The sequence below is a fragment of the Pelobates fuscus genome, chromosome 11 (assembly GCF_036172605.1).
Source record: "Pelobates fuscus isolate aPelFus1 chromosome 11, aPelFus1.pri, whole genome shotgun sequence".
Classification (NCBI taxonomy): domain Eukaryota; kingdom Metazoa; phylum Chordata; class Amphibia; order Anura; family Pelobatidae; genus Pelobates; species Pelobates fuscus.
In genome coordinates, this window is record NC_086327.1 from 139,357,274 (window position 1) to 139,383,674 (window position 26,401).

General features: G+C 41.0%; 1 protein-coding gene across 2 annotated transcripts in view; it reads left to right on the top strand.

Moving 5' to 3' along the window:
- SCN3B (sodium voltage-gated channel beta subunit 3) overlaps window positions 1-20,462 on the top strand; it is a 31,393-nt gene extending 10,931 nt beyond the window's left edge. Inside the window, exons 2-6 of one of the 2 annotated variants that reach the window (XM_063436783.1) lie at window positions 9,284-9,450; window positions 13,511-13,745; window positions 15,183-15,321; window positions 16,206-16,295; window positions 16,649-20,462. In XM_063436783.1, the coding sequence (XP_063292853.1) occupies window positions 9,284-9,450; window positions 13,511-13,745; window positions 15,183-15,321; window positions 16,206-16,269 (605 nt within the window). In that variant the 3' untranslated portion in view covers window positions 16,270-16,295; window positions 16,649-20,462. The remainder of the gene's footprint in view (window positions 1-9,283; window positions 9,451-13,510; window positions 13,746-15,182; window positions 15,322-16,205; window positions 16,296-16,648) is intronic. The other variant, XM_063436784.1, reaches the window with a different exon arrangement.
- Window positions 20,463-26,401: the final 5,939 nt, after the last annotated feature.

Genomic DNA, 26,401 nt, shown 5'->3' on the forward strand with positions numbered 1-26,401 from the left:
GACCTGGGAGATAATTGGATTACTTCTCCAATTATCTCCAGGGCAGAAGGGAGGAAACCAGGATGCATTGTGGGGATGTTTTACTGCCAGCCAGGGGGAACAAAATATACTTTTACTAACTTTTGAACCCCTGGTCTGATTCATGCCATTTTTTTAATATGTTGTTCCCCTGAATGGATTGATTGTGGATATGTATTTTTATGTGAATGTGATGTATGGTTTTAAAGTTACAGAGTATGTGTGGAAACTGTATTTTTACTGTATGTATAATGGGATTATGTGTCACACTAAGGGGAGGGGATGTGTGGGTTGCACCCGTGATACTATTGGTTATTTTATGCCTCCCCCTGGGTGTGGCCTGTATGTGTACACTTGTAATAAAAACCAGGCTGGGTGTGCCAGCACCTGAGACCACTGCTTGACCCTCAACACGGAGCCTTGTCTCATTCTTGGGGGGATTCACTGTATGCTGTTGGAGACTGATTGCTAGGAGTGTAAGCTGATGTATGCTTTTCCTGTTCGTCTGCTAGCAGCTATTCGTGAGGTTCCAGTTTGGAGTGCTATTTTGAATCCAGTTCGGAAGTTTGGTGTTCTGCAGTAGCTGTGCCTGTATATCTGGAAGGGGAAGATCCACTAAACGGCGGTTTGACCCTTTTATGCCTGGGGGTGCCGTTACAATTGGTGGCAAGAGGCGGGATCGTTCCTACAGCCAGAAGGACAGCTACAGGAGACACCATTGCTTTGGATTTACAAGTTAAGGGCAACGCATGTCCCAGTACAGCGACCCTAAGAGGCAACAGAATGGAACCAGCAGTGGAGTACAGATACTCTGTAGAGGAATTTGACCGTATGATGTGGTTGCGGCTGAACTTCTACGGACCTAATCCAGCTGAGAAATACGTGAAGTTCGTGAGGGGTCTAGTGTTCAAGACTCTGCTATACCGGGCAGAGGGTGACGGTCAGCTGCCACATTGGGTGGACCTCCACCGGAAATTACAGTTACGGGACAGAGAGAGTTCAGTCTCCTCTCCCCAGCGGCAGTGTGAATTGCAGGGAATTGGGAGCCCAGTCTCCATTCCCCAGCGGCAGGCTGAGTTACAGGGGGCAGAGGTAGTTGTTCCTGCCCCCCAGCAGCAGAGTGATATGACAGGAAGGAAGTGTGAAGTGCAGGGAGAGGAGAGCAGCGTCCTCCCTCCCCAGCGGCAGGCTGAGTTACAGGGGGCAGAGGTAGTTGTTCCTGCCCCCCAGCAGCAGAGTGATATGCCAGGAAGGCAGTGTGAAGTACAGGGAGAGGAGAGCAGTGTCCTCCCTCCCCAGCGGCAGCGTGATTTTTTGGGAATTGGGAGCCCAGTCTCCATTCCCCAGCGGCAGTGTGATGTGCCGGGAATTGGGAGCCCAGTCTCCATTCTCCAGCGGCAGTGTTATTTGTTGGGAATTGGGAGCCCAGTCTCCAGTCCCCAGCGGCAGAGTATCCCACAGGGAATAGAGAGCCCAGTCTCTTTTCCCCAGCAGCAGAACTCTGTATTGGGAGGAGAGACAGTCGGTCTCCCTCCGCAAAGACTGGAAGTATGTACGGGAGAGGAGATTGTTACCACCTCTCCCCAGCGGCGGATCATTAATGGGCAGAGTGTTTTATCGGGAGAGGAGCTTGTTACCCCCTCTCCCCAGCGGCAGCTTAATGTACCAGGGGGAGACTGTAAGCCCCCACCGGTGCAGATGGGACCGTGGTCTCTGCACTTACCACACAGGGGGTAGGGATGGTCGGACCTACCCCCCCACGACAGAGCTGTGTATCCAAGGGGGAGACAGTCAGTCTCCAGCAACCAGGCTCCAACCAGACTACTCCGATGGTAGTACTGGCACCCGGACAGAGTACCGCTGGTCTCTGCCCACGCAGCAACCCACCAAGGCAGCCTACCAGTCCCCCACACAGCCGTGGTGAGGCACCTGGACATGGACAAGATTCTCCTCTACCCAGGTGTAGTAACCATTTATTGTGGGTGGGCTGTACTGTTTTTTCTGCTTTGTGGGTGGGCTGCTGGACTAACAAGGGCACTGACCGGTAGGAGGTCAGGTACCCTGTTAGTCTTTTTGGAAAGGGGGAGAGATGTGACGAGACCAATCTCGCCACATTGCATTGGAGGAGCCTGGTTGCCCGCCTGCTGCCTTTGGACTATGGCCCTGGGAGATTGGGCCCTTTAAAAACAGTGTTCGGCACCCAAACTATGGTACTATAAATGGACACTTATCTGCACGAACACTGCTGAGCCGTCCGTCTCCTGGTTCCCATTCGTGAGGATGTAGCTGAACAGCCATACCTTCGGTATTTCTATGTGAACTGTGGTAACCCAGATAGCTATGCCATGGAGCCTATTCGTGTGATTAAAGACTTTGGCTCCATGGCGATTAAACTGTATTCGTGTGGTCTGGGTGCCATTCACCTAATAATGTGCACCCAGACCTGAGCTATCTGGGGATATGTAACATGTCTGTGTTTGGTGTAATAAAAGTGACTTTATATATTTTAAAACATATTCCTGTATTTAGGGGAAGATCTACTAAACGGCGGTTTGACCCTTTTATGCCTGGGGGTGCCGTTACAGTTATATTGCTTCCAGCTCATTTATCACTAGCCAGGGTTTATAGAATAGAATGTACAACACATTTAGAATGAGAGGAAGTGGAAACTCAGTAGGTCGTAGTAAGGCCCAGTCACTATGTATACCGAAATCTCTTTAAATAATACTTCTGTTCACAGTAATGAAAAAAGACTTTCCAGTATAATTTACTGTAATAAACATACTGCCAGAATCCGCCCTTCCCCCAGCTAACGTTACACGCTGTGCTTTTCTAGTGTCCCCTCTGCTGTTGCTCAGCAACCTATAAACACGGTGGGATTGCAGTCCCTCGTCTCCCATCTGAACACTGACAAGAGCAGTTACATGTATCAGCTCAAAGATTCCTGGGAGGTTTCAAATCTCTCATAACATTCTGGTGTCCGACGTCTAAAGCTCTTCTCGTTTATGGCAGTAGGACTGTACAATCTGTCAAACAACCTGAAAAGGTTCTGCTAATCCTCAATGGACAATGCATTGATAGATTTATCATTACGGGAGATCTGTACGGATTGTTCCGATTACGGGAGATCTGTACGGATTGTTCCGATTACGGGAGATCTGTACGGATTGTTCCGATTACGGGAGATCTGTACAGATTGTTCCGATTACGGGAGATCCGTACGGATTGTTCCGATTACGGGAGATCTGTACGGATTGTTCCGATTACGGTAGATCTGTACGGATTGTTCCGATTACGGGAGATCTGTACGGATTGTTCCGATTACGGGAGATCCGTACGGATTGTTCCGATTACGGGAGATCTGTACGGATTGTTCCGATTACGGGAGATCTGTACGGATTGTTCCGATTACGGGAGATCTGTACGGATTGTTCCGATTACGGGAGATCTGTACAGATTGTTCTGATTACGGGAGATCCGTACGGATTGTTCCGATTACGGGAGATCTGTACGGATTGTTCCGATTACGGTAGATCTGTACGGATTGTTCCGATTACGGGAGATCTGTACGGATTGTTCCGATTACGGGAGATCCGTACGGATTGTTCCGATTACGGGAGATCTGTACGGATTGTTCCGATTACGGGAGATCTGTACGGATTGTTCCGATTACGGGAGATCTGTACGGATTGTTCCGATTACGGGAGATCTGTACGGATTGTTCCGATTATGGGAGATCTGTACGGATTGTTCCGATTACGGGAGATCTGTACGGATTGTTCCGATTATGGGAGATCTGTACGGATTGTTCCGATTACGGGAGATCTGTACGGATTGTTCCGATTATGGGAGGTCCGTACAGATTGTTCCGATTATGGGAGATCCGTACGGATTGTTCCGATTACGGGAGATCTGTATGGATTGTTCCGATTACGGGAGATCTGTACGGAATGTTCCGATTACGGGAGATCTGTACGGATTGTTCCGATTATGGGAGATCTGTACAGATTGTTCCGATTATGGGAGATCCGTACAGATTGTTCCGATTATGGGAGATCCGTACAGATTGTTCCGATTATGGGAGATCCGTACGGATTGTTCCGATTATGGGAGATCCGTTCTGCAGAAAGTTGTAAAAAAGAAGCAGTTTCATATTAGCCGTTCCAAAAACAGATGGTGGGTGGATGCTGAGAGGGAATTTGTACTAGAAAGAGTATTATAATTTATTATAGTACAATTTCTAATCATAAAATGTTTTTTTATACTCTTTCTTTATTCACAGTTCCACACATATACATTCAAAAATGTACCACTCTACAATTAAATATAGACCAATTCTTTATTTATTAAACTGTCATTTGTGAGGAGAGACGCGGAGAGACAAACATAAAGGAAGAGGAGAGACACGAAGAGACAGACAGAAAGGGAGAGGGGAGACACGGAGAGTCAGCCATAAAGGGAGAGGGGAGACAGACATAAAGGGAGAGGGGAGACGCGGAGAGACAAACATAAAGGGAGAGGGGAGACACGAAGAGACAGACATAAAGGGAGAGGGGAGACACGGAGAGTCAGCCATAAAGGGAGAGGAGAGACAGACATAAAGGGAGAGGGGAGACGCGGAGAGACAAACATAAAGGGAGAGGGGAGACACGAAGAGACAGACAGAAAGGGAGAGGGGAGACGCGGAGAGTCAGCCATAAAGGGAGAGGAGAGACAGACATAAAGGGAGAGGGGAGACGCGGAGAGACAAACATAAAGGGAGAGGGGAGACACGAAGAGACAGACATAAAGGGAAAGGAGAAACATGGAGAGACAGACATAAAGGGAGAGGAGAGACACGGAGAGACAGACATAAAGGGAAAGGAGAAACATGGAGAGACAGACATAAAGGGAAAGGAGAGACACGGAGAGACAGACATAAAGGGAAAGGAGAAACATGGAGAGACAGACATAAAGGGAGAGGAGAGACACGGAGAGACAGACATAAAGGGAAAGGAGAAACATGGAGAGACAGACATAAAGGGAAAGGAGAAACATGGAGAGACAGACATAAAGGGAGAAGGGAGACACGGAGAGACAGACAAAAAGGGAGTGGAGAGACAGACATAAAGGGGGAGGGGAGACACGGAGAGACAGACATAAAGGGAGAGGAGAGACGCGGAGACACAGACATAAAGAAAGAGGAGATACAAGGAGAGACAGACATAAAGGGAGAGGAGAGACACGGAGAGACAGACATAAAGGGAGAGGAGAGACACGGAGAGACAGACATAAAGGGAGAGGAGAGACACGGAGAGACAGACATAAAGAAAGAGGAGATACAAGGAGAGACAGACATAAAGGGAGCGGAGAGACACGGAGAGACAGACATAAAGGGAGAGGAGAGACACGGAGAGACAGACATAAAGGAAAAGGAGAGAGACGGAGAGATAGACATAATGAGAGAGGAGAGACACGGAGAGACAGACATAAAGGGAAAGGAGAGACATGGAGAGACAGACATAATGGGAGAGGAGAGTCACGAGAGACAGACGTAAAGGGAGAGGAGAAACATGGAGAGACAGACATAATGGGAGAGGAGAGACACGAGAGACAGACGTAAAGGGAGAGGAGAAACATGGAGAGACAGGCATAAAGGGAGCAGAGAGACATGGAGAGACAGACATGAAGGGAGAGGAGAGACATGGAGAGACAGACATAAAGGGAGAGGAGAGACACAGAGAGACAGACATAAAGAGAGAGGAGAGACACGGAGAGACAGACATAAAGGGAGAGGAGAGACACGGAGAGACAGACATAAAGGGAGACGAGACAGAGAAAGATACAGGCATGAGAGACCTGTGGTCGGGAGAGTGGAACCTGGTTAATATATACTGGAAGAAAGACATAGGTGTTCTGAGAGAGAGAGAGAGAGAGAGAGAGAGAGAGAGAGAGAGAGAGACAGTTATGATGGTGAAGGCTGAGAGTCTGATATTAAAACTCACACAGAGACTGAGAATTCGGTGAGTTCTGTAACATCAAACTGAGTACCAGATGTTGTTTAGAAGGTACCAGTCACTCTCTCATTTACCGTATTCTAAAAATTATTCATATTTATTAGGATATGAATTCATCTAACTTTCTTGCTTCCTAAAAGTTACTTTTGGGATACTGGATGATTTAAAATAAGTCTCGTGCAACCAAAATCTAAAGTATAGAAAAGAAAAGAACAGAGAAAGGCCTGTGCCACCCCTCTAGAAATAGCTCTTAATACAAAGTAATGCCCAGCGATATAGACTTTGTCTATGCCACTAATTACGTGAGATAATGACCAACTGACCAGACAACATATACAATGAATCCATCGAGCCATCAAAGTCTTTATTCCAAGTCTCAGGTTAAACCCACATTGATGTTGTAACATAGCTAAGCTGGGTCTGTCCACCGTCTATGGGCTGCACCTCAATACTAAATGCCCAACGCATTTGCCAACACAAGGAAATGTAACTCAGCCTTCGGACGGCACCGTACCTAGTCATGATATTTCGAATGAACTCCTTCTAAATACAATGGCTGGCACTTTAAATTCTCTGTTCAAGGTATCCATCTCTTTAATATTTCTCATTTTTTGCCAATGATGGAACCATGTTTTTTGTTGAGATCCTACTAAACTTTGATACAACTATCCTGTCTGGAAATTACCCATAGCCGTGTTATACTTGACAAACCATATTTTATTTATGTTGTATTGTTAAATGCTGAAAAGTGGATGTGAATGCTTCATGTACACTCTTGACTCTGTATCTGTCCTGAAACTATGCCTGACGTATGTGTTGTATTTAACATTCACAATAAAAAAATTTTTTTTTTTAAATGAGTCTCGTGTACAGAAGCTATATCAATATTCTGAGCTCTAACTTCCTTATATAACAGTCTCCTCTTGTGCATTGTGCCCAGGCAGGGCTGTATTTACCATGAGGCTAACAAGGCATTTGATGGGGCAGCACTTTCCAGAGGGCGTCAAAAAGCACCGCCACTAAATGTTTAGGCAAATGGCTTGTTAACCTTGTTTTAAGGGGGCCAACTGGCCAGCTTAGGGCCCCCCTGGGGCGGGCATCGAGGGACAGGGACGTTTTAGCCTTGGGCGGCATTTTCCAGGGGGCGGCAAAAAAAGCCGCCCCCCAAATGCTCAGGGCAAATGTCTTGTTAGCCTTGTGACTAACTGACATACTGGGCTGGCTGCTGGGCGGGCGGGCAGGCGGGTGGCGCTGAAGAGGGAGCACTTTCCTCTGAGCTCTCTGCTCAGCTCCCTGGCGCGCCGCCCACAGAGTGATGCTGGGAGCCAGAATATGACGTCATATTCCGGCTCCCAGCCTCACTCTGCGGGCGGCACGCCAGGGAGCTGAGCTGAGCAGAGCTCAGGGGAAAGTCCTCCCTCGCCGCCCGCCCGCCCAGCAGCCAGCCCAGCAGCCAGCAGCCAGCCCATCAGCCCGACCGGCAGCCCCAGGGAGAGGGAGAACCCCCCCCCAGCATTCCTAAAGGTAAGGGCAGCACAAAACCAGGATACACCACTGTCGAGGGAGCTCTGGTCTGTGATGCGGGCAGGTGCACAAAGCAGGAAGTGAGGGAGCTGAGCTCTCCCTGCTTACCTGCTCAGCTCCCTCATGCACCAGAGAGTAATCCCAGGAGCTGGAGTAATGTCATATTCCGGCGCCCATGATTACTCTGTGGTGCGCGAGGGAGCTGAGCAGGTAAGCAGGGAGAGCTTACCTGCTCACTTCCTGCTTTGCACGCCCACCCGCCTGCCCACCAGCCACCCCACTGGACCCCAGGTAAAAAAAAATCCACCCAGCTATCCCAAAATTAGGGAGTCTGGGAGGATTTAAATTAAAAAAAATAACAATAATTTGTAAAAGTGTGTGGGGAAATGTGTGTGTGTGTCTGTTTGTCAGAGTGTGTGTGTCAGTGTGTGTCTGTCTTTCAGTCTGTGTGTGTGTATGTGTGTATATGTCTGTCAGTGTGTCTGTGAGTGAGCATGTTTGTGAATGAGTGAGTGTGTCTGTCAGTGAATGTGTGTATGTCTGTGAGTGTGTGTCTGTGAGAGAGCATGTGTGTGTGTCAGTGAATGTGGGTATGTCTGTCAGTGTGTGTGTGTCTGTGAGTGAGTGTGTGGGTATGTCAGTGTGTGTCTGTGAGTAAATGTGTGTGTATGTCAGTGGATGTGTGTGTGTGTGTGTGTGTGTGTGTGTGTGTGGGTATGTCAGTGTGCGTCTGTGAGTAAATGTGTGTGTATGTCAGTGAGTGTGGGCGTGTCTGTCAGTCAGTGTGTCTGTCAGATTGTGTCAAACCAGTTAGTGTGTGTGTGTATATCAGTGTATATGAGAGTCTGTGCCTGTGTGTGAGTGTGTGTCTGTCAGTCAAAGTGTGTGTTAGTCTTAAGAGGAAGAGGCGTGGCTTTGACAGGAAGGGGTGGGGTCATTTTAAATTAGGGGTGCCCAAGTTCCGTCATGCCTAGGGCAGCACAGATCCAAAATACACCACTGTGCCCAGGTCGCTAAGATTAAATGGAATACTATTTCGATGAATGAAAAATGTTACAAAGATGTATCAGTATGACAATGTGGTAATAGTAGAGCCACTGGGCGACACTTTTGACAGTAAATCCTTGATAATCCTGTAAGAGATCACAGATCTGTGCCTGACATGTCACAGATCTCTGAGGTGTCCTCTAGTAGCCTCCCCTCCCCAGAAGTAAAGAACGTGCTGGGCAGACGATGAGGCACAGACCTTGCAAACCTCCCGGGACCTGTTGGTTCCTTCTTCCTGTAGATGCCCAGGCCACCTGTGTTCAGCTACTTAAAACTATCGATGATAGATGGAGACGTGAAATATTAGCAATACAAAAATATTTACATGAATTGTATATTTTTTGTGTGTATATATTTTTTCATGAGAAAACAAATTAACTAACAAGTTTGTTTCCTCTTCTTTGTTTCCTTCTTTCTGTATTTTTGTTTGTGTTCCTTGTTCCTCGATCCTCTGTTGTCCCCTCTGTGTTTATTGTATATGTTATTGATGTGACTTATCATTGTCTGATTTATTTGTCTTATAATGTGTGTTTGTTTATTGTGTTTTCTTTGTGCTTGTGCGAGTTTTTTTTTTTATTTTATAATCTTTATTTGTGTGGTCATCGTTTGCCCCCACCTTGATTTTAAACGTCCTGCTTGCATCGTGTGTTATGTGACTTGGTGCAATGTTCTGCTCCTTCCGCTGAAATGCTCTGCAGTCGGACTATGCATGCCTGTTTGTGTAGAAGTTCCTTCAGGGACAGAAGCTGTGCAGGGACGAAACATGACGCTGGCGTGCATTTCCTGCATGAAGAGGGAAGAGGTTTACGCCATCACCACAGTAAAGTGGTTTTACAAGCCACCTTTTGGCGGGGACGAATCCCTTGTATGTATTGTGCAATATTGACCATTTTCTATTGTGACGTAATTAGAGAAAAGCCATTTCTCTAGTTAACATTAGACCAGTGTTTCCCAACCCAGTCCTCAAGGCACACCTACCAGTCCAGGATTTAAGGATTACCCAGTTTTGTCTAAGGTGTTTTTAGAAAAAAAAAGAAAAAACACCTTAGACAAAACTGGGTAATCCTTAAATCCTGGACTGGTAGGTGTGCCTTGAGGACTGGGTTGGGAAACACTGCATTAGACGATGAGATGACAAATTTAGGCCAAAGTTGCATGTTTTGTAAATATGACGTTCGACAATTTTTTGCTGGGGTTTTTCACTAAACTTTTTTTTTTTTTTAAACTGAATTGCAATTTGAACAAAAATAGCTGTTTTTTGTTTTGTTTTTTGTTTTTAAATCTCAAACACTTTATAATCCTGAGAACAAAAGACAACAAATACAGGGTGCGCTAAATAAAATAACGGGAGATGAAAAAGTCTTTATAGGTACAATGTGGACCTTGAGTGAGTGTTCTTAGGTTCTTTCTTTGGGATCTCAGTAGTCGAATATGGAATACAAAAGCAGAGAGGGGAGACCAATAGTGCAAAACCGTAATGCGGAAAGGATCACGAACAACACAGACGTGGAGAAGTGCCAACTTACAATTTAAAGAGCTAAGCCCAGCTCTAGGTAAAACAGCATACAGTGGTATTTAGTACTCCCCACATGTAGGATATTGCTGGACAATTGGAGGTGTCTTCACAAGATTCTTTACACCATCCCAGACAGACGTCAGCATATAAAATACATGAAAGATGGAAAAACCTAATGGTGCAATAACTTTGGTAATACTGCAACAACAGACAACACTGAGGTCCTAAGAGTGCCAACTTACAATTTAAAGAGCTATGACCAGCTCTGAGCAAAACAGCATACAGTGGTATTTTAACTCCCCACGTGTAGGATATTCCTCTAATGATGCTTGCCGTGCCGGTCTTATGAAAATAAAATCACAAGAGAGGGCCCATAGTGTTTTCCATATATAAAATGACAGTGGAATAAAAAAGAAACGTACTTACAGTGTTCAGAGCAGCCACACTGCTCTATGAACCAAGCGTGGGTGGAATAATCCCCACCAGGGATTTCTTTTAAAGTACTGGATCTTGTTTAAAAAAAAAAAAATCAGCCAGGATAAAACAGCAACATATAAAGTAAATGTACTAACCAAAGATAAGTGGTAGTCACAAAATGTATTTTTGTGTATTTTTACTTTGTTTTTAATTAAAGTATTTTGTGACTACCACTTATCTTTGGTTAGTACATTTACTTTATATGTTGCTGTTTTATCCTGGCTGATTTTTTTTTTTAAACAAGATCCAGTACTTTAAAAGAAATCCCTGGTGGGGATTATTCCACCCACGCTTGGTTCATAGAGCAGTGTGGCTGCTCTGAACACTGTAAGTACGTTTCATTTTTATTCCACTGTCATTTTATATATGGAAAACACTATGGGCCCTCTCTTGTGATTTTATTTTCATAAGACCGGCACGGCAAGCATCATTAGAGGAATATCCTACACGTGGGGAGTTAAAATACCACTGTATGCTGTTTTACTCAGAGCTGGTCATAGCTCTTTAAATTGTAAGTTGGCACTCTTAGGACCTCAGTGTTGTCTGTTGTTGCAGTATTACCAAAGTTATTGCACCATTGGGTTTTTCCATCTTTTATATATTTTATATGCTGACGTCTGTCTGGGATGGTGTAAAGAATCTTGTGAAGACACCTCCAATTGTCCAGCAATATCCTACATGTGGGGAGTACTAAATACCACTGTATGCTGTTTTACCTAGAGCTGGGCGTAGCTCTTTAAATTGTAAGTTGGCACTTCTCCACGTCTGTGTTGTTCGTGATCCTTTCCGCATTACGGTTTTGCACTATTGGTCTCCCCTCTCTGCTTTTGTATTCCATATTCGATCTACTGAGATCCCAAAGAAAGAACCTAAGAACACTCACTCAAGGTCCACATTGTACCTATAAAGACTTTTTCATCTCCCTTTATTTTATTTAGCGCACCCTGTATTTGTTGTCTTTTGTTCTCTCCATTCTTTGAAGGGTTTGAGGGTTACCCTTCCTTTCAGGTGTGCAGCTCTATCCCCCCCTTGTGATCAGTACTGTAGCGCTGTTCCCCTCCCTTTCTATTTACTACTTTATAATCCTGAACAGAAAAATATTAAGATCCCACAGAGCTGCCTGTTTGGGCTACACTTCATTCTTCACTTAGGGATGTTTAATGGGGCCAAATAAATTCATGGTTCTGTCTAACCCGTGGGCTCCAGGTCGCTTAACAGATAATCCTTCTCTGATGCAGAACTTTGCAGTTTAGTTTCTGTCACCGTGATTTTTTTCTTCAAATCTCATGTAAAATGTTTTATAGCAATTTGAGTCAGCTGGAAAATGTAATATACTCGAATTCTGAAAAATGTTTTCTGGCCTTAACTTTTAATTTCGATTTTAGATTGTTTCTCATTCTTGGATTAGTGGATACACACTATTATAAGGATTTTTATATAAGTTATCCTAATTGTACAGTCTAATGTCTTTGACATTTTACAATTTGGAGGAAGAATACCAGAACTCCTTTTACAGCCTGACTTTCAGGTTGAGACATACAATTCCCAACAAATCACAGTTTGTGAGTCCAACAAAATTTTGTAAACGAAGCCAGGAATTGATCACTGAACTTCAAATAATGGAACAAAGACCTTTGGTTTAGTAATTAAATCCTTGTGAATTTCCATCTCACGGAAGCCTGTAATACCAGCATTGGCATAGAGCGGGCATGTGCCCCTCCTTGCAATTTACCTTTTCTCCCAGTTAAATTGAGCTCAGGGGTGACACTGCATATCCTACCTGGATACCCCTGGTAGATGGTGAATATCCATTTCATTTAATCTTTTAAGAAGTAAAACAGCTTTTAGTGCAAAAAAATAAATGCATTAGTAAATCTGCAATGCCAAGTTCCTCTGGCTTTTCATTTAGTTCCTTTGTTTAACACTAGTGTCTTGCCTTAAAGTTGCTCTGACACCTTCTGGGGTCTTTGTACATTTTACCAAGACCCTCAATGATGACATTGCCACTTGTTGTAGGCTGGGGTGCAGTGCAGGTGAGATTTACCTACCTGATATTGTCCCTCACAGGAAGCGCCATCCTCTTTCTTGTTTTCGTATTGCTTCATCCACCTGGAGCCCATGTCAGTACTGGATTCTCACACATACACAAATATCTATTAGGGATGCTATGAGGCCATGGGAGTCTCCATAGATATTGTCTAGCGATAAGCGAGACACTGTCTTTTTCCCACAGCCGCCACTACTGACTCCTGGGGGATTGACAAATCTCAACAGCAGAAGCTATGCCTCATGTCAAATTTGTTCAAGTGGAGTACAACTAATCCACCATGTTTTTCTAAGCACTTACCATTTCCTTCTGCTATTGTCCTGTGAAAGGTATTTCCCTGTAGTATGTAGCATTCCACTACTACAATAGGAAAATCATCAATTAGATCATTTTGGTAGGATTTCAGGATTCCACTTCATTGAATAAGTTGATTACTTCATATAACTTCTACATTGAAGCGGGCAGCATTTTTCATATGATGTTCATCGCTTGTAGAACTGATGAATCTTCTAACCCAAGGCTGTCCAACTTGCGGCCCCCCAGATGTTGCTGAACTACAGCTCCCATGATTCCCTGGCTATCTGTTTCATTAAAAGAATCATGGGAGTTGTAGTTCAGCGATATCTGGGGGGGCCACAGGTTGGACAGGCCTATCTCGAGTTAAATCTGTCAGATCTGTACCCAGGTATTTCAGAATTGGGGAAATAAAATGCAATTCATACTATAATTCATTCAATGAGGGTAGCCATAATCTGGATAGACAGGGGCATTTGCCCCTCTCTGTTATGGACACCCATGTGGCCAAGATTATTAGTAGAAGCTCTGGTCAACACATTGTAACAGCTAGGTTATTATTTCATTTTTTTTTTTTTTTGTGTCATCGAGACCCAGATATACGAGTACAGTGCGGGACAGCCCAAGGAACAAAAAAGTTCCATGGAAGGACGTCTGGTTTGGAATGGGAGCAGAGATCTCCAAGATGTCTCCATCACCATAATCAACGTGACCATGAATGATTCAGGAATTTACACCTGTAACGTGACCCGGATTCTCCACTTTGAAGCGCACAATCACTTGGTTGAAAATGAGATCCGCATCTCTCTTACTGTCACGAAAGAAGGTAAGAGCTCACATTGAACCATAAGTGTCGCGTGTCAGTTTTTCTTGCTTGAACAATTTAAGTTTGATTCAAATTAATGCAGGCCAATAACGCTACTGGACAGGAATTAGATAAAAACAGCAAACTACCTCCGAGTCAGAATCAGACAATACTGAACAGCAAACTACCTCCGAGTCAGAATCAGACAATACTGAACAGCAAAATAAGGAAAACTGTACTTAATTTGGAACTATATATACACCTCCTACAGCGCCATCTAGTGTCCAGTCTGCTGTACACGCTACTCAAAATTGTTGCTACCCCAGCAATTTTGCACCATGACCATAATATATGTTTGACCTCAGGAGATTGTTAGAAAAATAATGAGACATTTTGTCCGTTAGAAGAAATCAAACCCAACGTCATTCAGAATGAGGCTGTCAGGCAAATTGTAGCATGCATCCATAAGGAAACACGTACACTTACAGTATTGATTTTTCTGAAATGGATAAGTAACCACAAAATGTAATATCACACGGTTATGGAACAAAGCCTTCTAGTCCATTAGAGGCTGTGTGTCTCGAATCGAGACGATTCTGCATCCAGGGGAAGATGTTGAACGGCTAAAGAGTACTAAAGCTCTTTAATAATGAAGTCATTGTTACACAATTTAGTGAGCAGTGAATTGAATCCAGAAATCAGTACCCCATAAATAGTGTATAAAACATGGGGAGGAAGCTCGTGATGGGTGAGTGAATAATTAGCGGGTTGTGACAAAATGGCATGTTAAGGCAGAATGCTGTGCTCTGCAGTACTTCTAATGTCTAAAAATAACGGTAAACAAAACATGGGTTATTTATTTTTACGAATTATTAAGACAAAAATCTGAACAATAACTTAAAAGGATACTGTAGGCCCTGTAACCGGGTCATATCATTGAAGTGGTTATAGTATCTGAAGTCCCCTCGCGTTATCCTTCCATTCAACGTGCAAAGGGCATTAAATATTTTTTACGGCTAGAAAAATGTCCCCAACAGCCTGAGGAAATATCAGAGTGTCTCCCCGCTCTCAGCTACTTATTGCTGGTATAATTTGGTAATCCTAAGGAAAGGTGTAATATCGTGCGCACAGTCTTGGACCCTCATTCATCGTTGAGTGAACTATTCCAAAATGATGTAACACTGAATAGAGGGACAGCGTTGGGGAACTCTGGGCAATTTATGGAATGCAATGAGATGAAATCGATTTAGTGCTTAATGTCCCTTTAGTGCAAATCCCAGCATGGGCTACTAATTGTTTCAGTCATGATACCATAAGACTGGTAACATTTGCCAGGCAGTATGTCAGAAATCATTCTACCATATTACAGTAATTACGTGTCTTACGGGGCCCACCACATTTTATGTTAGGACTGCGTGATTGGGCAGGTGCGGTGTGATTACATTTTTGTTTTTACAGCTAGTGACGATTTTACGTCGGTCCTCTCTGAAATCATGATGTACATCCTCCTTGCCTTTCTAACACTGTGGTTACTGGTGGAAATCGTCTATTGCTACAGAAAGATTTCCAAAGCAGAAGACGTGACCCAGGAGAGCGTGTAAGTCCAGCCCCTGAGAAACCAACTGTATCATAGAGCAGCACCATGCAGAGGTCTTTGCTTTAGCACAGAAAGGATAAGTCCAACAATGGCCTGTCTGTGTGTCTCTTGAGATCTAAAATAACAAAATGTGTTAAATTAGAGAGATTTGTATCCAGGGGCAGTAACAGTCATTCCAGCTCCAGCATCCAGTGGACATCTTTTCATGAACCTTTCAAATTTCTATCACAATGGTATTATGGTAAAACTGTGAGAGGTTTCTCACAGATTGATTACCCTTGCCTTTTGCTGTCTGTCTGTAACACGTGTAATGGTATTATGGTAAAACTGTGAGAGGTTTCTCACAGATTGATTACCCTTGCCTTTTGCTGTCTGTCTGTAACACGTGTAATGGTATTATGGTAAAACTGTGAGAGGTTTCTCACAGATTGATTACCCTTGCCCTTTGCTGTCTGTCTGTAACACGTGTAATGGTCTTGAAGAGAAGTGTAGGTTGAAAGTTTAATCAGAAAATTCTGAAATCTATAATGTCTTACACCTAGTACCCATTACTAAGCAGAACTAAATGGAGTCGGATTATACCCGACCAATTCATTTTGTCCGAATCTTTTTTTCTGTGATTTTTTTTTTTTTGAGAGAGCGCCATAGCTATATTTCGATGCAACAGGAAGTTGTGTACACAGAAAATGTCTCCCCCTTTCCAAGCGTGTTATATTGTATTTAAACGTGGAACTCTTGTATATGTGTAATGGTATAATCTTTAATGCAGTAGAACATTAGCTATGATGGGAAGTTAAACCTTTTAGCAGATGTATTGAACAAACAATACTTTATAATGATTCTCAAAGATCTGTTCAACATACCATTTTCTGATTTTTTTTCAGCTCGGATTATCTAGCAATAGCATCAGAAAACAAGGAGAATTGTTCTGTTCCGGTGGAAGAGTAATACTAGGATCAAAAATTACCAATGGGGTACGTATTGCATTGTATTAACTTCCTCGCTCACATAGAACCCATTACTATGGGACGTAGCCGGAGCTAAAATAATTCTCTCATTTCAAAACTCTACGGAAAGCTTTGTAAATGCTAGAAAATGAACACCTTTAATTATTGCTGTCCATTAAGAGAGTGCGTGCGTTGTTCCATGGTCTGTAAGCAGATACTGTGTATTACTGACATGTTTCAAGGTATGGACCAGATGGTCACTTCTTAGTAAATCTACACCAAAGAGTTATGATGTCCATGGTTACAGGATGAAAGAACATACTTGCTTCTCTACAGAGATGCATTAATTATACTAAAAAAAAAATCCTTTTATTTTATAGGTGACCAGAAGCCAAGAGGAGTCGATTTGTCTCCAATCAACAAAGAGGAGTTAGCCATACACAACCCGAGTCCAGCAATTAAACGACCCTTGTTTCTTATAACCCCATACATTGCCTTACCTACTCTGTACACATATAGGCAGAACTCTGTTTATGGTTGAACTATGTATCTTATGAAGAGTGGAATATACAAAGCTTGGAGAGAGATATACAAGATTCTGGACGTCCGGAGAAGACTGTTCAGTAGATACCCTATGGTGATGCACTAATCTGCACTAGTGATAATTAATAAATACAAATTGCACTTGCTAGGCCAACATAACTTTACCCATCACTATTTCAGGAGAAACCTTAAAATATCACATATGGGATTAGACGTGGCAGTGTGTTTTTGTCAACGTCTACAAGCACTTTTTCCACGATCACTTTGTGTGCTGTGCAGGGGATATAACGTGTGTGAGCGGGATTTAATTAGTGGCCAGGCACAGACAAAACCATAAAGACTTGAAAATATTCTCTAAAATTTCAATCACTAATACATGGAGAGGGAGAAAAGTGCTACCACTCTTTAGATATTGGGTCCAGAGTGTTTAAATTATTGGGGGAATCGCTATGAAGATAACAATCAACATTGTCTTGAATCAGTATCCAGCCAAAATTAACATGGGGGATAGCACTTGGCGTAGGAGGTTGAAATGCAGTCATGTGCCCATTAAACGGAGTTACATTTTGCGCTAAATAACGTTCTCTCTTATTCTCTATGCTCCATCCTCGAAATCTGCACCCTCTGTTTTGTTTTTAATTTGCTACCAAGGTGAAGTGAAGTGAAGCTATGGCTAAAACAAAGGCTTCTATATCGTAACTCCTTAGCCTATTCTTCAAAGCGCTATTTAACCTTCCAGGGCTATAGGAGTTAGTTACATTTATAATTAAAACATACATTAAAATCTTATAAAATGTGGACATTATATTGGATCTACCCGTAATGCAATGTTCATATCAATAAACTATGTAAAAGTAAGCCTAAACACTATATATCTCTGCCCACACATTCGTAAAGTGGTACATTATATAAAGAACATATATTATTAGGTATTCCTGAAAGTATTTAAATCATACACGTCTATACAGTTTTTATACGCTCTGTATCACAGACTGACGGCATAGAAACAGTTACATATTCAGACATCAGTGAGTCTGCTGGGCCTCTCAGACTCCAGGGTCAACAGGTAGAGAGATCGGACCAGAGAATTTCAGGGAACTTAACACAGTTATGGTTTCAAAACAATATGGCATACGATGATGGGAGTCCCAGCAGAATGATAAATCCATTCAATATCAAAGAACAAGGTCTGGTGTGCAATACCGGTCTGTATCTCAAATAATGTTACCAGCCAGCCGATATGGATGGGGTGACCGTAATGGAATTTAAACATGTGGGGGACTTTGTTACACTGGAAGAGTAGGGGATACATGATATATGGTTAACCAGTTGGAGATACTTTAAACAGTATAGAATAGGTATGGAAAAGGTGGAGTGATTTATTAATAAACAATATTGTGCAATTCTGATAGCAGTCAAATACTGTTTCATTAGCCACAGTTTTACCCAGTATGAAACCTGAAACATTATTCACCGTTGGGAAAAAGTGAACCCAAAACCAGCCAAAGGGGAAATAACGAGAACTGAAAAATTGTCCTACTCTGGCCTACAATTCGAAGCAGACACTGAATACCTGGCAACTCACACTTTCATAAATAACACGTTAGGAAAATGACCTATTGTCAGCTTTCCAAAATATGAGAAAAATAAACGTGTTGATCCGAAATGTCCTTATTAATGAAGAGCTTATAGTGTAAATTTCACAAGTAGACCACTCTTCACGGATAACATAGCTGTTTACGGTCTCTTATTGCTCGTATGTAAACGTTTTGCTGCAAAGTTTTGTCTTGCAGAGGTCCAGTACGGAGATGGTGCAAGTCAGGCAACAAAATATCGTAGTGTGCAGCATGCATCGGTTGTATTCAAATCATAGCCTCTATTCACTAAGCTTTCCGATTGATTCACTACTGGTAGAAAAATCATTTATCTATAAAAAGGTCTAATGGTGACTTCTGTATAATGTAATCATTTGCAAAGCCTTTTAAACTGGGCCTATGTTCCCACTCTACATGAGATTAAGAACGTACTGCAAGCTCACATTCAGCATGCCCAAATAAAATCACTCACTACTAGAGTTCAAAATGGTCGCAAGGTAACATCAATGCCCAAAAACTGCTTCGTCCAATCACGGCGTCCGCAAGTGCAACTGTTCTATTTACAGATTTCAACTTTTATCCAGACAACCGGGCCTATAATAGCATCAGATTCTTTATATTACTCCTAGCTGCTGTATGTCTGAAATATTATTATATCTTTTTCTTCTGTTAATAACAATCTTAGACGATTTATTAGATCGGACATGTATTCACTGAACAGAGAATTGCAAAATGTCTGCTAAAAAAAACAAGCTGAGATCATAGCTGAGCTGAAGACTATTTTTCCAATTAGCATTAAATTTGCCAATTTAGTTTTAATTCAGCAATATTTTCAGTTTAGTTAATAAGCCCTGCAGGCTTTGGAAACTTATTTTCATCCATATTTTGGTTGTAGTTTGCCACCACTACAATGTTAAACTGCTCGTCATGTTTGTGCAGTTTGCATTGTCAGTGCTCAAAGCCTAGATCTCACTGTTCTGTTTGAAGAATATTGTTACATTTATAAATGCAAAAGTTGGCATGCCCTTGTTGTACACAAACGATTTTTCATTTCACCATTACTTTTCCTTAAACTAGGCTAAATTCAAATTCCCCATTGCTTTCCATTCCGAATATTCCCTACAGATCAACACAAATTCTGAATGGTGTGCTAACACTTTGGGGCTTACACCAATTTGTGGCAAAATTTGGGCTAAGATTTCCAAGCTGAGACTATAGCATAGTTTTTCAATTGACAGTTTAGGCAAGACGTAAATAACCTGGATAATGTCACTTCTCTATCTTTAGCGAATCTTTCAATAAACATTTTTTTTTTTTTTTAAACCATTCCTGTATTTCTGTGAGTGATTGCAATAGAGAGACAAAGGGATACAAATTAATTTTTTTCTGTTGGAGATGTGATCAAAATTTTAAAGATGAAGCATGAGTGAAGGACGTTCCACCACTTTTCCGCTGTTGACACTTTCATAATTCTCCCCTTCTCAGTGCAGCCATAGCTTACTATTGAGAATGTAAAGCTGTGTGACCATACTGAAACCTAGCTAAACAGCACAGGCGGCAGCTACCGGAGCAAGTCGTATACTTGTGATATAGAACAGTTGCTCTAGGACTTGGTCTTCCTTGAGTTTGACTCCTTCGTTAGGTCAAGTGCCCTGATGTATTACACAACATTGCATTTACTTTGAGGAGCAGAGACATCAGAGGAGTGACACAGATGTCTTTAGTGGTAGGAGAATATTTTCTTCTGGCATGGTTCAAAACATTCATTTAGTGCGTAGAGAATGATGACAAGCATGCGGAGTGGTCACGAAGATCAATGATAGCACTGAGAGAGCACAAATGGACCTTCTTAGACTATTAATACTTTTACATAATGGTGACAGTCCATCATGTATTTTGGTTGAGTCTCATTGCACAGTGTTGTCTTCCTCGGACATTGTTTAACGTGTTACCACCAGGCTGAACAAAAAACTTTTTAAAAGTTCAATATGTTGTGTTTTCATTGTGCTTGTAAATCTGAAAACCAAGTATGTATTTCTGTGTATAAATACATGCCAAGCATCTCACAGAACTTTAAAAAAAAAAAAAAAAAAACCCCAAAAATCTTGTACATGTTTTTGTTTTATTGTCTATTAGATGCTGGTGGAGAATACGTGTGAGTGACAGGCTGATTTGTGAATGTATTGGTGAATGGGATGAACAAAACTCAGACACATTTTTGTTGTTGTATATTTGTTTTTTTGTTTTTATTTATATTTGAGTTGGTCTAGCTACTTCACATTGAGTTTTGGCCGAGTAGCCATCTTATCTCTAAGCTATCAGGCTCCGTATTATAATGCCCTGCGCACAGCGCAAAGGTTAGGTTTGTGTTTTTACAGTTAAAGATCCAAACATCCAGAGGTTCGTAACAGGGAGACAAATTGAAAAATTGCCAAACATGATTGTATAGATCTCTTCGTGCATGAGCAAAGTATCTGTAGGGGCCCATAAAACTCCATATAAGTTACTAGCCAGATCCATAGGATTGACATTTCATTAACACAAAACACTTTCATTTTCAGGAAGTTTCTTGGCACTCCAGACCAAGGTAGAGTGTGGCTAACCACACAAAGGTTAGTGGCATCATTTAATCACACAGTCTGCACTTATTAAATGAGATTAGCACAAATGCACAATATGTCTCCAAAGTCAGATCTTCCCATTGACAGAACTTGATCCTGGAAATTGTAGAACATGTCACATAAATCACCTGTGCAGTCACCTTTGGATTCTAGAACTACTAAGATAAGTGTGGAGGCAACATTTGGATTCTAGAATCATTAAACGTATTGTATACTTTAAACTGGTGAAATCACCTGTACATGCAAACTCTTATAGAACAACGTTTTCCAACCTCTGCTAGGCATGCTCTACTTTCTACCTCTTATGAGATAGAGGGTATTGCAGTAGCAATTTACCTTAAGGAGTTAATGGTATTTGGCTACAAACGTTGACATAGGAATGTGAAGCAGAAGCAGACATTTTTTTTTTTTTTGCAGTTTAAGAAAATAAAAACTGAGGAATGCTGATAAAAAAGCATTTCTAAATAGTTGTCTTTCAAACACCAGCCAAGAGTTCAGGACTTCCTGAATATGGACGTGAGGGGGCAGTCTGGGATTGAGATGTACACATGAAGGAAGGCAGAGCAAAGTTGGCAATGTAGTCACCCAGAGATTTGAACATCACTAGCACACCTGATGTTTGCTGGAATTCACTGAAAGCAACAGTAATTAAGGGAAGAATATTCACAGTCAATACACAATGCACGTGGATTAGCATGGATACGACCTGTACAATTTAAACACAATTATGAATTTGGGTAAATATCAGAATAGGCTTTTTTTTTTTAGATCCGTAAAAATACATATAGAATACATTTTTTTTCAAAAACAAATGAAAATTATATGACTTTCTCTTTTAATTTAATACACTTGTTTTAAACTTGTAAATTAAAAAAATAAATAACAAAAACAGCAGTTAATGCCCAACATATTTGTACCAGTGAGCAGATGTGACAATATACAATAGCACCAGTCTATATAATTTACTCATAACATCAGTGGAGATAGAATTTGTGCAACAGACAAGCACTAGATGTAATTAGCACCAAATGATTTGAGAGATTAACCTTTACCAATATCAGTGCTTCTGAGATGCTACAATCGAGTGGCGGAAGGAGAAGAATAAAATAGATTCATTAAAATATTTTCTTTTAAGACAGATCTATCGCTAAGTTAGTTATTGAACCCATTCTGCTCTTGGACGGCGAGGTTGAAATCCAAGATTTAGTGTGGATCACCTATGAATCCAATGTCTGCACTCCTAAATAAATATTTAATGGCACGGTCATTATTAATAGTACACTAATTAGAAAATAAGACTAGATGTATACAATGTATTTCTGTAATATTGGGAAGGAACATTCTGCTTTTAAACTGAATCCAGCAGTTGGAATAAGAGGCTAGATGTTACATGTTAAAAGATGGAGTTGGGGCGGGGACGGGTAGACAATGAAATAGGTTAACATTCTGCAAGCATTCATTTACCATAATAAAACCTATGTTTTTCAAAATGACGGAGGCTGGAGTTGTTACTCTACATATTGACTCAATGCCAGTCTGCAAGCTAACTGGAATATATCGTTTCATTCTGAATATGATACAAAGTCACACGGAGGTTCACAAGGCATCAGGACTGTAGGCATTTGCCCACCCTTGTCTACACTGTAACACCGAATACATACACCCTCCATGCACCACTGCCTTCCATGCACATAGTTCATGCAAAGTACAAGGGGTTTTTAAAAGAGTACATGGGTAAATGTATCTAAATATTTTATTAACTGAGGTTTGAAGCTTGGAAACATGAAACATGACCATCAGATGAACTCCATGGACACAGATGGGAATGTTAAAATTATCAATGCCACTGGGAATAGTAAATAGAAATTTAGGTCAATCTACCGCAGGCAATTCAATGACTCAGTTAACGAATATTCACACAAAAAAGGAAGTAATGTCCCACTTGTGATTTGCACGAGTTTGAAAAATAAAAAACATGGAGTCCAATCTCTGTTTTTAATTGCAATCAAAGTGAGAGACCTGCTGTTACCGAGACATACGTTAAGCAAGATAACCTTCAATAAATTCTTGGAAGATTCCCACAATGCATTTTTTTATTTTTCTCTTTTTGATTAAAAAACAATTCATTTCTGCAATGAACTGGGGGATTGACAGATTTTTCGATTAGTTAATTACAGAGAAAATTAAAACTTTCATCACATAAAATTAGGTCCAACCCAAGAGGAGCCACCATCAATCATAGAAAAGCAATAAGTATTATATATCCAGGCAAATGGCAGGCAAAGGATTACGTGTATTGCTCATTAGAAGAACGACGAGGTTACCTCTCCCTGTGACAGATTATTCTCCCCTAGTATAAAGGGCACACTGTACTTAAAGGGCCAAATTGGAGGTGGAGATGTTTCACCAATCACAATTTGCCCAAAGTTTTAAAAAAAGCAAGTCAGACATCAAAGTGCTAAGTAACCACAATGAGCGAAATCACCAGGATAGTGATAGATTGGAAAATGTTTTAGACTGGAACTGGTGTAGTCACTTAAAGAACTCATACCATGAAATGTACATCAATAAGGAAGCAAACCCAAGTTGGATACATTGTCCTATGTGGAGGGAGACAGGGACTGGGGGGGGGGAGGGGGGGGTTTAAAAAGCAGCATATTTTAAATAATACAACAAAGAATCAATCAGGAAATAACAGGCAAAAAGAAACAAAACAGACATTAGTAAGAATTCGTCCCAGCAGAAGACACGATGGCCATCCTTTCCTCAGATCCACTTCTTCACACAAACAGGCTGTAGAATTCAAACATGAAATGCAAAGAATGGTATCAGAGGAAACTATTAGCAACCAGAGTCCTCAAACCTAGCTGCAGAGCTTCTGACTATCACTAGAACTAGTTATCATGTAGCACTACAGGTGAGTCAATGAATAGTAAGATGCCTCGTTACCAGACTAATATCTCCTCTCTATGAATAGCCTCGTTACCAGACTAATATCTCCTCTCTATGAATAAGGACCAAATCTGAAGCAACGTCCTAAAAGTAGAGCAATCAGCAGGAAGATTCCATTGGTTTCCATGGTCATTGCTTCACTTTTAGTGTCCAAATATTTGTATTTTGTGCACATGCAATACTTTAAAAAAATAAATACACAGGGGGCAACTTCCAGCCTGCAAAGTCCCTACAAAAGTGAGAAACCTCTAAACTGGGCAAATCAGCCATCCATTAATATTTAGTGGGAAGCCAAACACCATCTCGAAAACGGCATTCTTTGGGGCTTGATAAATGAAAATAAATGTAATTACATTCAACGCTCACGGTTTACTCAACACTCTGAAATATTAACGCATCACGGCCCCTGAATTCAATCGGATTTGTAAGCTGCAATATTCATGCAGAATTCGGTTGTGGTCATTCATCAAGACATTTCTTATTGCAGCCTTTAGTTTTCAATTTTTTTTCTTTTGGAAGGGATAGGGGTATTGAGGGTGCATGCAATAAAATTATTTCTACAAACCTATTACTTGCATAGTCAAAATCTTTTTTGCGCAAATATTATACAATTGATGTCTGATGCATTAAGTGCAAAATGCAAAAGAACTAAGTGCAAAAGTAATAAAATAAGAACAAAATGTGCATTATCACATTTACCCTAAAATAGTAGTTTATGCTTCTCTACAGAATTTCGGCAGGGCAAGGTAATACAACTCTGCATCTCATTTAGGTGGTTTGCCAGTACATAACCATACACTAAAGTGCAGGTACAGGCAAACAGCCGTAAACATGCTTGTATAGTTTATATACTTCTATTTCAATAGTTAAAATCTTAAAAAAAAATAAAAAAATAAACACAATATAACAGATCTAAAAACAAAACTGGAATTATGAAAATGTTCCGCTCTAAAAAGTATGTTTGCATGACTTATTTTGCCCAAGTTAGTTGATCACGTGAATATGAAACAGCTGAGCTCTCCTATTCTACAAAAGTAGAGATACGGAACATTTAAAGTTATTTGAAATTAAATGGTTTTATAAAATAAAAAATAAAATAAAAAAACAATATGTCAACAGGTGTATTTAAAAAATTAAATACACCCATTACGAAGGATCCATTACATAAAAATATTGCGTAATTATCTTATGTGACTGTAAACACCATTATTTAACAATATCAAAATACGCTAATATTCGGACTCTAGTCATTTCTTTAAGGACGGTGGGTGTGTAGAAACACCCTGATTTATGTTATGTTACAGGAATCCTTTTTATTGTTCATTTATGTGATATATCTTATGCTATTCTTCAATGCCCAGATTTCCTCGCTATACAGTCCTCTACTAAACAGAATATTTTGCGCTACTGGAATTATGAGCCAATGTGCAAGGTCGTCAACTTTGTATAACTGCCAATATTTTAAATGGGCAAAAATGTATATTTAAATTTTTAGGGGGTCGGGCTATTCCAGGACATTTTGTGTGACCTCATGACCTACTGATAAATGTAATTCATAACAAGATCAAAGTATCTGAAACACATTTATTGTAGTTTAAAGACATTACTGGGAGTATTATTGCTGTGAAGCTCTGTAATACACTCAGACACCAAAAATACAGAGCTCCTAGAAAAGTGGGACACCAATTAGGGACTGTCCGTCTTAAATAGGGGCACTTTGAAGGTATGTTTTTTGTTTTTTTTTTACACGACCACACAGCAATATATGTAAATAATTATTTTCAGTGTGGGTTCATTTTTAAGCAGCGCTGTGTGTATTTACTCATAATTCGGCTCCTCAGTATTTAAATCGGAATTGTAGAGTTTAGGTCAAAGTAATAAATATTGGAGAACGTAAAAGTTTGGTTCATTTAAACTGAAATTCACTTATGTTTTTGTGACATTAAATAAACTCCACTGCTTTTAAATTCCTTTTTTGCACTATATATATATATCACCTTATCACCAATTAGAATTGCGGCAGGGAGAATGCCTGGTTGGAAGCAGGGATTGCAGAATGGGAGATGACATAATTATAGCTTTCTACCTACAATTCCCTTGCTTTGCCCGAATATTAACATGATTCACTTTGCAGAATCGTAGATCTGAAAAACTATATTGTCACAAAAAAACAGCAACTGGAACCAAAAAGCACAATGAAAAGCACAGCTGGCAAAGTATGTGATTCGATTTGTGAATCTGAATGGATAAAGCTAAATTTCACCAATAACAAAGGAAAAAAAAGTCACAAAAAAGTACAAAAAACGCAAAAGCAGTTTTTCAGATGATAGATTCCCTTTAATGTTTTTTATTTATTTAAATTTCCTTAACGTGTTTAGTTCACTACCTCATCCATTAAGTTTGAAATAAATTCCAGGCCCTA